The following is a 12720-nucleotide window of genomic DNA, read 5'->3' on the forward strand; positions in this document are numbered from 1 at the left end:
CTCAAAGTGGTAGAGTGCTTGCCTTGAGCTGAAGAGCTGAGGGACAGCGCTCAGGTCCAGAGTTCAAGCCCCATGACCGACAAAAACAAACAAACAAACAAACAAACAAGGGCTGAGAAGGTGGCTCAGTGGTAGAGTGCTTACCTTGTATGCATGAGGCCCTGGGTTCAATTCTTCAGCACCACATAAGCAAAAAGAAAAAAGCCGGAAGTGGCGCTATGGCTCAAGTGGTAGAGTGCTAGCCTTGAGCTGAAGAGCTGAGGGACAGCACCCAGGCCCAGAGTTCAGGCCCCACGACCGGACCCAAAAACAAACAAACAAACAAACAAACAAACAAACAAACAAAATAAATGGTACAATCCCTTTCTGAATTCTTATATACTAAATTATTAGCAAATATATATATAATAAGAATTGTGAGAAACACAAGATACTAGAAGTAAAGACATGAGTAGGAACAATTACAATGGATACTTCTACACACATAAGTAGGAACAAAGTGCAATACAGACATAAAGAAAACGAATAGTGCAGTGTAACAATGCCAATAGGGAGGCTCAATCCTGGATTAGAGTTATAACCATGTCCCTACCAGCTGAATGGTCTCTGAGCCCAAGTTCTATGTAAAAAAACACAGGTAGGTCCTTGGCTATCCCAAACAGATTCTCTCAATGCCAGCCGTGGGCAAGAAAAGGTAAAAATCACTAATGCTACTATCCAGGACCAGCAGTGAGGCACTGAGGCTGGAAGGAGTCAGGAGGCCCTGGAGGACTTGGAGTAGATGGTTCAAATCTACAGATAATGGTGATGGTAGAATGCGGGGAGGATGGGAAACCATCTCCATCAGGAATGAAGGCCCTGGGTTGGGAAAAGGAAGAAGCATGACATCCTGAACGCTTCTTGTGTGTTGTATCTCGGTTTTCTGACTTTTGGGGGTCTTATTTAGTATTTGATTTATATTTCTTTTAGTCGAATAAGCCCATCCTGATTATGGAATATTGGATTGGCTGGTTTGACAGATGGGGATATAGACACTCTCATACACATGTGAAAGGTAAGGGCATGGCAGTTTTTTACTCCAAGTTTAGCTAGGCCTGAGACATGGATCATCATATAATTCCTTGCTAATTAACATGTTCATGAATCCACTAGTATTTGTTCGAATTGTGTAGGTGTAAGCACTAGGCAGACTCTGAAGATGACCCAATAAATAAAAATCGCATAGTTCGAACTCACTTAGAATTCAACAAAATGACTACCAAGAAGCTGGGACATGTGTTGCTGGGGTGGAAGGAGGTTAATTAGAGGGAGATAAAAAGAGGAGAGAGAAGGGTGGATGAAAACAGTCCTAGATATTCAATGTACATGTGTGAAAATGGAACCAGATAACTTGAGGTGAGGTTGGAAGAGATGGAGGGAGGATGATGGAAAGGGCGACATTGATCGAGATGCTCTGTTCTCAAAAATAAATTGACATGTTGAATTGAAACCCCTTTGCACAGCTACTTTAAGAAAAGAGAAAGAATAAAAAAGGTAACAGTGTGAAAAAAATTAGTCAATACAGTATATACCAATCAAAAAATGTACAGGCCGGGCGCTGGTGGCTCACACCTGTAATCCTAGCTATTCAGGAGGCTGAGATCTGAGGATCGAGGTTCAAAGCCAGCCTGGGCAGGAAAGTCTGTGAAACTCTTATCTTCAATAAACCATCAGAAAAATACGAAGTGGCACTGTGGCTCAAGTGGTAGAGTGCTTGCCTTGAGCTGGAGAGCTCAGTGACAGAGCCCAGACCCAGAGTTCAAGCTTTATGACTGACCAAAAAAAAAATTACATGGTTCTTAGCCCATAATGAGCTTATAATTGAGTGGAGTCAGCAGTTCACTAGAAAGCAAAGCAAGCTCTCTGTAGTCTCGCATTTGGTAGGCGTTATGAAGCCAATAATACACAGGCGCAGTGGTAGGACGAAGACAAGGCACCAACCTGCTCAGATGAAGGAAGGTGCTCACAGGAGGTTCTCTAGGAGGCTGACAGCCCTGAAATGCCCAAGCATATAGAGCATTCGGGAGTCTTTATCATTGCCAGAAAATGCACAGGCCCTTTTCATGACATCAATTGCAACCAGACCAATGCTGTTGTGGTGGAGAGCTAGAATCTAAAGGTAGAGAGAGGATTGCTGGGACTTCACACCAGCTCTGAATGATTTTTGCTCAAGACTAGCACTCTACCATTTGAGCCACAGCACCACTTCCATCTTTTTGTGTGTGTGATTAATTGGACATAAGAGTCTTACAGACTTTCCTGCCCAGGCTGGCTTTGAACTGTGATCCTCAGATTTCAGCCTCCTGAGTAGGTAGGATCACAAGTGTCAGCCACCAGTGTTCAAATCCTTGGCTGTTTTTAACTCAAGACATGACACTCCACCATTTGAGCTATAGTTCTACTCCAGGTGGTTAATTAGAGATAAGAGTCTCATAGGCTTTTTTGCCTGAGCTGGCATTGATCTGCCATCTTAGCTCTCTGCCTGCTGAGTAGCTAGGGTTACAGAGCCCAGAGTTGTTTTAAGGGTTAAATGCTGCTACTTGAATGGCAGTTACCATGTGCTTATAAAAGGATGTTGCTACAATAGTTTTTTTTCCTTGTCAGTTGTGAAGGTTGAAATTGGGGCCTGGGCACAGCACTGTCGCTGAGCTCTTTTGTTCAAGGCTAGTGCTACCATGCCACTTTCAGTTTCCTGGTGGTTAATTGGGCATAAGAGTCTCTCGGACGTTTCCTGCCTGGGCTGGCTTTGAACCATAATCTTCATATCTCAGCCTCCTGAGTAGCTAGGATTACAGGTCTGAGCCACTAGCATCCAGCTTACAATATTTTGATATAGGCTGTTACAAAAGCAGGCTTTTATGGAAATAGTGAAATATATTAAAAGAATTTTGTCCCTAAGCAAAGCCAACTTTAGGCTAAAAAAAAAAGAGAAAAAACCACCAGTACCAACAAATGACTGCTTTTGATCACCCATGGGACACTTTGATCATTTGGCTGTTTTTTTTTTTAATTCACTTTGGCTGTATTAAAAAAGGTCACATTTCTTTCATCTATAAGCTCATTAATAGTTTTCTCATCACTTTCATAATGTAGTAGGGTTGGATAGTTTCATTTAGAAGATCAGGAGGCAGAAGATTTGTGTAAGACCATAAGTAAAGAGCACAGTCAGGATTGTAGCCCACAGTGAGCTGAAATTTGACCTTCCCATTTCTCATCGATAGCAATAGTATGACCATCCTTATTAAACATGAAGGAAAATCAAAGTGGCTAAGGTGGCTAAAGATTGAGAACAGCTATTAATGCACTATTGCTTTGCTTTTAATTCAGTTTCCCCAGACATTTTCCTGGAAGGTAGGAATGAATGTAAATTATTTGTAAATTCTTTTAAACTGAAAATCAGATTTTATATGTTTTAGAGTTTTAGTGCTGTTATTTAGTTCATGTAGTTGAGTTAAATTACACTAATTCTCTAGTACAAAACCTCCCAAATCTGGGCATCTGTGACTCATGCCTGAAAATCTTAGCTACTCCTGAATCTGAGATCAGAGGATCAGGGTTTGAAGCCAGCCTGAGCAAGAAAGTCTCTGAGACTCTATTTCCAATTAATCAGCAAAAAGCTGGGAGTGGAGGTGTGGCTCAGGTGGCTGTTAAGTGAAAAAGCAAAGCAAAAATAAGAACTCCAGAGTTCAAGCCTCAATACCATCACAAGACAAACAAAGCTACACCCCTCACACACACACACACTCTCTCTCTCTCTCTCTCTCTCTCTCTCTCTCTCTCTCTCTCTCTCTCTCTCTCTCTCTCTCTCTCTCTCTCTCTCTCTCTCTCTCTCTCAAAAACAGGCTCCTGGTATTGGCAGGACTCAGTCTCCTAGTTTAGCAGTTTTAGCTGATTCATCAACTTCCTCGTTAATTTCTCAGTGAAGCTTGAACATCAAAACCATGGATTGTAGTATGGGGTTGGGAATAATAGATTTTACTCAAGACCTCTTTGTCCCTTATTTTCTCTGTGTTCTCATTTTCCTTCTCTACAGAAGTTGAACATACTGTGTCAGCATTTATCAAATATGAGATCTCTTTCAATGCCTACATGTTCCATGGTGGAACCAACTTTGGTTTTATGAATGGTGCTTCCTATATTCAGAAGCACCTGGGGGTGGTGACTAGCTATGGTAAGTGTTGGTGGGTATGGTTGCCTCCCCAGCATAGACTTAGGAAGAGACTCTGGAATTACAATCTTGGAACTTGAGATCCTGATTTATAATCTGTGCTGAGCCCTGAGAATTTTCATGTTTGCTTTCCTTTCTTCTGTGATGTTCACAATGTTGCAGCAGGGTATCATTTCAAAGGATGGGTCACCTGGCTTAGAGTCCTAATTAGTTCATTGTTATGTTCTCTGACGCTGTGACCTGAGCCTGTAGGTGACAGGACACAACTATATCTGTCTGGGTTACCCCAATGAGGAAAGGCAAGATTATCAATCAGAATTGACAGTCTAGTTGGACACCAGTGGCTCAGGCCTATAATCCTAGCTACTCAGGAGGCTGAGAGCTGAGGATCTGAGGATTGCCCAGACAGGAAAGTCCGTGAGACTCTTATCTCCAATTAAACACCAGAAAACTGGAAGTGGCGCTTTGGTTCCAAGTGGTAGAATGTGAGCCTTGAACAAAAAACCTCAGGGACAGTGCTCAGGCCCTGAGTTCAAGCCCCATGACTGACCAAAAAAAAAGAAAAAGAAAAAAGAAAGAAATTGATAGGCTCACCACAAGTAAGCCTGCTGTCTGAAGAACCAGTGTGGTGAATGTTTTCAGATTGGCATTTCAGGCCACACTCCAGCCAATGAGGGAATACTCTGCTTGTGTGAGGGTGTGTCTTCCTTGTCTCATTTTCGGTGGCGCTGGCCCATGCTGTGGCTGCCTGGCCTCTCACAGTCCTGTGTGTCCTGCAGATTATGATGCTGTGTTGACAGAGGCTGGGGATTATACAGAAAAATATTTCAAGCTTCGACACCTTTTTGGATCTGTTTCAGGTACTTCACCTGGTTAGTGGAAGGCTGGCTGCCCTCATATCTTGTGAAAGGGTGAGGGAAGGAAAAGTCTCTCCCATGGGAGATAGCTTTTGGGAGCAAGGACAACCTTTAGTTCAAATCCTGAGTGTTTGTTTAAAAGCTGGGAGGGGGTGGGCTTCTGTATTACTATTTGTAAGCCCTGTTATACCTTAGCTCTTGCACTGAAGCATAAAGCTCATTATTATTGTATTGGTATTAATAATAATGAGCAGAATTAATTATTAACCTATTTGTGGATGGAGAAGCCCAAACAGGTTCCAAATTACAAAATTCTCTTAGTGCCATTTATGACATAGTAATGTAGAAAACAACATACAAAGGAACTCTCATACTGTTTAATTACATGGGAAAGGTAGTTATTGAGTGACGTCAGGGAACCATCTAGGAAGGGTTCCCAAAGTAAGCAAAAGCATTGCACAAGATGTGAGGCAGAGTTCCTTCCCCCTACAAATCCCCTCTTTCTCTGGCTCCTGTCTACCAGGTATGTATGGAGTAAAATGACCTAAAGCACATTCATATCTAAGAATAAGACTTCTCTCTTGTGTTGGCTCTGGGACACAAGAGGTTATGGACAAGTTGGGGAGGCTTAGAGGAAGCTATGGCAATTTCAGATACTTCCTGTCCTACAGTCCATTCTCATTGCAGCAAAACCCCTTCCCAGCTCACCTCATCTTACTCCCAAGACTGTATATCCTGCTGTGAGACCATCACTCTACTTGCCACTGTGGGATGCCCTACAGTACCTAGATGAGGTGAGATCTGCTTGAGCCCTAGTATAGTGGTGGTTCTGGAGGTGGGGTGGGGGAGGAGCAGGCGATTCCTTCAGGTAACTTTTGTAGGGAAGTATGACAATCCTTGGCATTCTGCCCAAACTTAGAGCTGTGGCTCATAAACCAACTGTGCTTTTTGGACAGTCTGTGAAGAGGGTTGAACTCGAAGAATAAGTAAGTGTGGAACAATGGGGATAGCAGTATAACATAGTATCTTATTTCCAGCTCAGATGAATTGACTTGTGGGACTGCATGAGGTATATGGGACCCATGAGGGACAAGCTCTGAGCTAGCAATTTATTAAACTGAACTTTGGTCTTCCTTACCAATCACCCAAACCAGGTTATTGGGTTTTATGTCACTGTACACTCTTAAAATGAGAGAATGGGTCTGGTTTTGAAGAAACATTGAAACCTGTTTAAAATCAGCTCTTAAGCTGGGCACCAATGGGCATGCTTCTCATCCTAGTTATTCAGGAGGCTTAGATCTAGAGGATTGTAATTTGAAGTCAGCCAGGGCATAAATGTCTGCAAGAGTCCATTTCTAAAATATCTAGCATAAACATTGAGCTACATGCATGGCTCTAGTGGTAGAGCACCAACCTAGTAATCACAAGGTCCTGACTTTAAACCCTGGTACCACCAAAAACAAAACCCTCTTGACTTTATGTTGGTTTCATGTTTGCTATTGCTATCTTACATGAAAAGGAGTGATTGTCCCATGTTAGATGCTAAATGAATGCTAAATATCAACTTGATATTTTGCAATACAATTTATTTAGACTGTTGAGCCATTCTTATGATTATAGCATTATATATAGATTGTGCTGTCTTTGGCATGTCTTTGTCCTCCTGAGTTTCCTGGCCAGTGGAGACATTAGCCATAAGATCATTGTCACTAGCAGTTGTTCTTTATTTCCATTCAAGAAATACTTGGAGACCACCAGAAGGTCTAAAAACCAAGTGACAAAGGTCATAGGAAGAAGGATCTTGAATTCTCAACACTTTGGCTTCTGTTTCTGCCGTGTCTCTCTCCTAGGCAGTCAAGTCAGTTATTCCAATCAACATGGAGAATCTTCCAATAAACAATGGCAGCGGACAATCCTTTGGCTTTATCCTTTATGAGACTTCCATCTGTTCTGGAGGCATTCTTTATGCTGAAGCTCATGATGTGGCACAGGTATGTGTTAGCTGGTATTCCTAGGGTTAGACACGTTTACCAAACTCTGCTGTTGAAGAGAAAGTCACTCACAAATCCACTTTACCATGTGATAGGATTTAATGCACCAATATGGGAGATGCTTAGGGAATTCTAAAGTCAAATCAAATCACCTTACTTTTTTCACTGTAACACAACTTAAACCTGCTTTTTAACTTCTTGCCATCTCTTATCACTGAGGCTAGTCTCTGCTTTATAATGACTTCTTTATGCCTCATCTATACTCTCTTATCCTTTTGTTCAGCCTGGCCTATGTGTTTGATGCTTGTTCTTCTTTTGTAGGTGTTTGTGAATAACATAATTATAGGATTTCTGAGTGATAAAGTTCAGAAAATGCGTATTCCTCAGTTCAAGGTATGTAATCACAGACTCCAAGTGGTGCCTCTAACCTCCCCTCAAAGAAAACGTAGGCCTAGCCAGGTCTTGAGCTAGGCCACGTACTTGGTACACTGGTATTTCTCTTCCCACAGGGCTGCAGTAGGAAGTGTTTATGGTTGTAATCATGAAGCATCTCCTAAGTCTTGGTGCCTTAGGACATACATCATCAATCACCAAGAAGTAAACATAGAATTTCTCCTTTAGACATGAGTCAATCTGTAGTCTCTTTGTGAGACTCTGATCTGAGACAGAACTGAGTCCCTGACTTCTCTAATAGGATCAGAAGAGAAAAGACAGGTGAAAGATGGAATATAATAGGAACATTCTGGGGACATCACAAGAGGGAGAACATTGCTGGGCTCTGGAGCCTCATTTACTTCATTTGTGTTCATCTTGAGACTTGAAGGAAGGAATGGGTTCTAGAACAAGAGTCCTCACTGATCATATTATCTCCATGAATTGATCTGCCCCAATCAGGGTTGTCAACTTCTGAGGATTTTGGTGGAGAATCAAGGACGAATCAGTTATTCATGGAGAATTCAAGAAGAGAAGAAAGGTGAGTGGTAAGATCCTGAGGAGCAAATAGTAATTTTTCCTTAGAATCTATGTTTGCAGCCATATTGGACTTTGGAGGACAACCATGAACCTTTCAGTTATAGATTACTTTAGTCCTGGGATCAAAGATGCCATCCTCCTTACCCTTCTTGTTATTTTCTTGTTCTTCAGAGAAGGTCAAGAAACCAGTTATTGTTGAATGCTACCCTATCTTAGAGCAAGGCCCAGGCTTCTTTTGGGAATTTCTGGAAAAGTTCCTATGCTAAGTGAGGAACATTTTGTAGTGTGAAGACACACAAAAAGAAATTTCAAGTCATCACAGGTCAGAAAAATGTGCCTTCTGGCTGGTCCCTTGCCATGAGGATTTTTCTGTACCGTTCTTTGTTTCTATGCCTACAGGATTAGTTGGATCTGTTAGCATCAATGGCATCTCCCTGAAAAATTTTACCATCTATCCTCTAGAAATGAAAAAGAGCTTCTTTGAAAGGTATGCTCCTCCCTACCCCTGGTAGATTGTGTGATCAGGTATCTTGGTTTGTTTTCTGCTCTTATTATAACATGATGGAACATTTGAGAATGAAAAGGTTTATGCATTTCACAGTTCTGGATTTCCAAGGACATGACACAGGCCATCATATGACATGGGTATATGTAGGACGTCCAAGCATGTGGAGTGGTCTCCCTAAAACACACTCTGCAAAGTACTAATCCTCTCTCAGAGCAGCATTAATCACTTCTGAGAGAGGTGAGCCATGACCTACCATCTCCCAATGACTTCCACCTCTTTAATGTCTTAACATCTCTTTCTCAGCACATGAAACTTTGTAGAGGACAAACTCAGACCACATCAGGGAACTCAGAGATTTCCAATTGTTTAGTGTGCATGAGACAAGGGCTGAATTCAGACAACTGTAGAGGTCTGCTTTTTGTGTTGTCAGGTGCTCTGAGGACTAGACTCTTACTAAAGTGACATTAATACTTCCAGTTTCATGCATCTATTTGAAAGAGAACCGTAGACTCTGTGAGGGAAATCTGGGGTCAGTATGGGGAGGAGATCTGGGAAGTATTGTTATCTCCCTCATGTCTTGCCCTCTCCCCAGGCTCCGCTTTGCTACCTGGAAGCCAGTTCCAGAGAGCTATTTAGGCCCTGCTTTCTATAAAGGGATATTGAAGGCTGGCTCCTCTCCGGTGGATACCTTCCTTAGTTTGCCAGTAAGTGAGCCTCTTCTTCTGCTGTGGTCTCTATGCATGTTATTTTTATTTTTTAAAATAATTAAATATTGCTTATTCATCTTTTTAAAAACAGCTTCTAAGCAAAGCCTTAATAGAACACTTGCTTTTCTTTCTTTCGTCCTCTCCCTTACTTCCAACCACATCGGCAACCATTTTTCAGTCAGTTTAATTTGTCCTTCTTTAGAAAATACATGAAAGACAGCTAAATAATTCAAACAATAAGACGTAGAAAGCAGATGCTAGAACTTCTCTCTTGAAACTACCTATTTCAATTTATCTGTATATTTCAGAGCTTGACATTGCTAAACGTTTGTTTTTGCATATAGATTTTTATATTACTCAGATCATACCATAAATTAAATTCTGCAAATTGCTTTTGTTTGTGGAGAGGGAAGGCTAAATTTTACTGGTGCTAGGCACTGGTGGCTCACACCTGTAATCCTAGTTAACAGGAGGCTGAGATCTGAGAACTGCCCTTTGAAGCCAGCTCAGGAAGGAAAGACCAAGTGACTTTTATCTCCAACCACCCAAAAGCTGGAAGTGGAGCTACCATTTAAGAGATAGAACATGAGTCTTGGGCAAAAAAAGTTCAGGGACAGCATCTAGGCCTTGAGTTTAAGCTCCACAACTGGCCCCAAAAAGAAAAAAAAAATTACCTGGCATATCTTCTTTTCTCATGAGCATACACATTTATGCAAATGCTTCAAAAATGGATGTACAGATCAACAAGTTATTAAAAGTTGAACACTTTTTCTGTCATTGGGTAAACATACAATCACTTGCAATTAGTAATGGCTTTTTTTTTTTTTTTTTTTTGTCGGTCGTGGGGGCTTGAACTCTGGGCCTGGGCGCTGTCCCTCAGCTCTTCAGCTCAAGGCGAGCACTCTACCACTTGAGCTACAGCACCACTTCCAGTTTTCTGGTGGTTTATTGGAGATAGGAGTCTCACGGTCTCTCCTGCCCAGGCTGGCTTTGAACCGCGATCCTCAGATCTCAGCCTCCTGAGTAGCTAGGATTACAGGCGTGAGCCACCAGCGCCCGGCTTAGTAATGGCTTCTTATTGAAAGTAGCTCTAAACTAAATTTTTAAACTTTCCTGCTGGGGCTGGTTTTGAAGCACGATCCTTAGACCTCAGCCTCCTGAGTAGTTAGGATTATAGGCATGAGCCACCGGCACTTGGCTCTATATTAAAATTTAACACTCTAGAGAAAACTCTATTGGCTTCATGTAAATAGAATGATATGGCATGCATAATTTTCAAAAAATTGGATCTAACCCAAACCTCATGCAAGCTAAGCATGTGCTGTACCCCAAAATTATTCTTTCAGCCCTACAATCTCAACATCATTTGTGAGATTGAGCCAGTTATCCACTTTGCATTAATTTATTCATCTTCACTGTGATATCAAATTCCTTTGGTACATGTGTAGTTAATCTGGTAAGTTTCTAAATTTTATTGTTATTTTCAAAAAGCCAAATCTTACTTCCATTAATCATTTTGTATTATATATTTTTAGTCTATTTCATTTTTGTCTCTCTCATTTTGTCTCTATTACATTTTATTTCTTTTCATTGCTTTGGAGTTAGATTGTTTCTGTTTTTCTAGTTCCATGGTTTGATTTCAAATATTTGCTTGCTTGCTTGCTTCCTTCCTTCCTTCCTTCCTTCCTTCCTTGACCCTCAGTCCTGATACATAGATCTTTTAGTTTTATCTTCTAAATCTATTATCTTCTTATCTACTAGCATAGTCTCTTGCTCTCTCTATCTTTAAAATTCTGTTATATTGCTCTCCCTTCCATCTCTTTGATTAATTGTTGACCATCAGACACATATATAGAAAATATCATAAATATTTTCAAGGCTAGAATGATGTCATTTTACTCCAGAGAAGATTTTCACCCATGTCAGGAGGTGTCAGGGACACTAGCAAGAATCCTCCAACTACAAGAATTGAAATGCTTAAATACATCAGACAAAGGCCTAATATCTAAAATATACAAGGAGCTTAGAAACTAACCCCTCCCAAACTTAATATATACCAATTACTAAATGGGAAAGGGAACTAAGGAGAGACGTCTCAGAAGAAGAGGCAAGAATGACAAAAAACACATAAGGTAATGCTCAGCATCCCTGGCTATAAAGGAAAGGCAAATCAAAACAACCCTGAGATACCATGTTACCCCAGTTAGATGGGCCAACCTTTGGAATTCTAACAACAATAAATGCTGGTGAGGATGTGGGGAAAAAGGAACCCTACTGCACTGCTAGTGGGAATATAGACTAGTACAACCACTCTGGAAAGCAGTCTGGAAGCTCCTCAAAAAACTAAGCATAGATCTTTCCCACGACCCAGTCATACCACTCCTAGGCATCTACCCTGAGCATCATGAACCAGGATATAATAAGCACACCTGCACATCTATATTCTTGCTGCACTATTCACAATAGCCAAGATATGGAAATGCCCTACAATAGATGAGTAGATCAAAAAAAAAGAATGTGGTACCTATATACAATGGAATTTTACACAGCCATTAGAAAGACTAAAATAATGTCATTTTCAGGGGAATGGATGGGACTAGAATAGATGGAGCTAGTGAGGTAAGCCAAGATAAGAGAGACAAATGGCGCGTGTCCTCTCTGATTTGAGGAAGTTAGATCTAAAATGCACTGGGATATGACAAATTATACAAGATTCTAGATACTCACATACAGTGAGCTCAAAAGAGGAGAGAATCACAAAGTTGTAATATCTAAGTACCTCTTCGTATTATATAAAATAATATACCGAAACAAACACCAAAGACATGGAAACAAAGGACTTTTTTAAATTTGTTTTTTCTTTTTCTGACGATTCTGTAATTTTTACCTTATGTACAGTATATTCACATGCATAGTTGTGGGAAGGTGAGGGGAAGGCATAGAATCTGAGGGGAAATGTTGAAAACGTGCAGCAGTAGAGCACACTGGACATTGATGAAAGTGAACTATACAACTCTTGGGTGGAGATGGGAAGGAGGGAATTGGAGAGAATGAGAGAATAGATGACACTGTATGAAAGGAAATGTATTTATTACCTGATGCATGTAAATGCAACACTTCTATATATCACCTCTATAATAACAATAAAGTAAATTTAAACAATAAATGAAAAAGAAATGCTTAGAAGTTGTAATTGAACATAATGAGTGCTTGTCTTAGCAAGTTTAAGCTCATTGCTTTGGGGATTTATATAGGAAAACACATTAGAGTTGGGCACATTTCCAAACAGCTCAGTTTAAGATGTGTATTACTGAGTATGGTTGGTTTAAGGTCACAGTTGAGGAACAAAAGATGGTGGACCCATTGCTGGGCTAGCTTAGGTCCAAGTCACGGAGCACATTCTTTTTTTTGGTCGGCCGTGGGGTTTGAACTCTGGGCCTGGGTGCTGTCCCTCAGCTCTTCAGCTCAAGGCGAGCAC

At 41.0% G+C, this 12720-nt stretch overlaps 1 protein-coding gene across 3 annotated transcripts in view; it reads left to right on the forward strand.

Moving 5' to 3' along the window:
• The window catches only part of Glb1l3 (galactosidase beta 1 like 3), a 33050-nt gene that overhangs the window by 17276 nt on the left and 3054 nt on the right, over positions 1-12720 (forward strand). The window contains exons 10-18 of one of the 3 annotated variants that reach the window (XM_070038377.1): positions 970-1054; positions 4073-4210; positions 4987-5067; positions 5752-5858; positions 6915-7055; positions 7377-7448; positions 7950-8028; positions 8427-8514; positions 9128-9239. In XM_070038377.1, the coding sequence (XP_069894478.1) occupies positions 970-1054; positions 4073-4210; positions 4987-5067; positions 5752-5858; positions 6915-7055; positions 7377-7448; positions 7950-8028; positions 8427-8514; positions 9128-9239 (903 nt within the window). The remainder of the gene's footprint in view (positions 1-969; positions 1055-4072; positions 4211-4986; positions 5068-5751; positions 5859-6914; positions 7056-7376; positions 7449-7949; positions 8029-8426; positions 8515-9127; positions 9240-12720) is intronic. The other 2 variants (XM_070038378.1, XM_070038380.1) reach the window with 2 other exon arrangements.

The sequence above is a fragment of the Dipodomys merriami genome, unplaced genomic scaffold (genome assembly GCF_024711535.1).
Source record: "Dipodomys merriami isolate MVZ:Mamm:240054 unplaced genomic scaffold, mDipMer1.0.p SCAF_29, whole genome shotgun sequence".
NCBI classification, from domain to species: Eukaryota; Metazoa; Chordata; class Mammalia; order Rodentia; family Heteromyidae; genus Dipodomys; species Dipodomys merriami.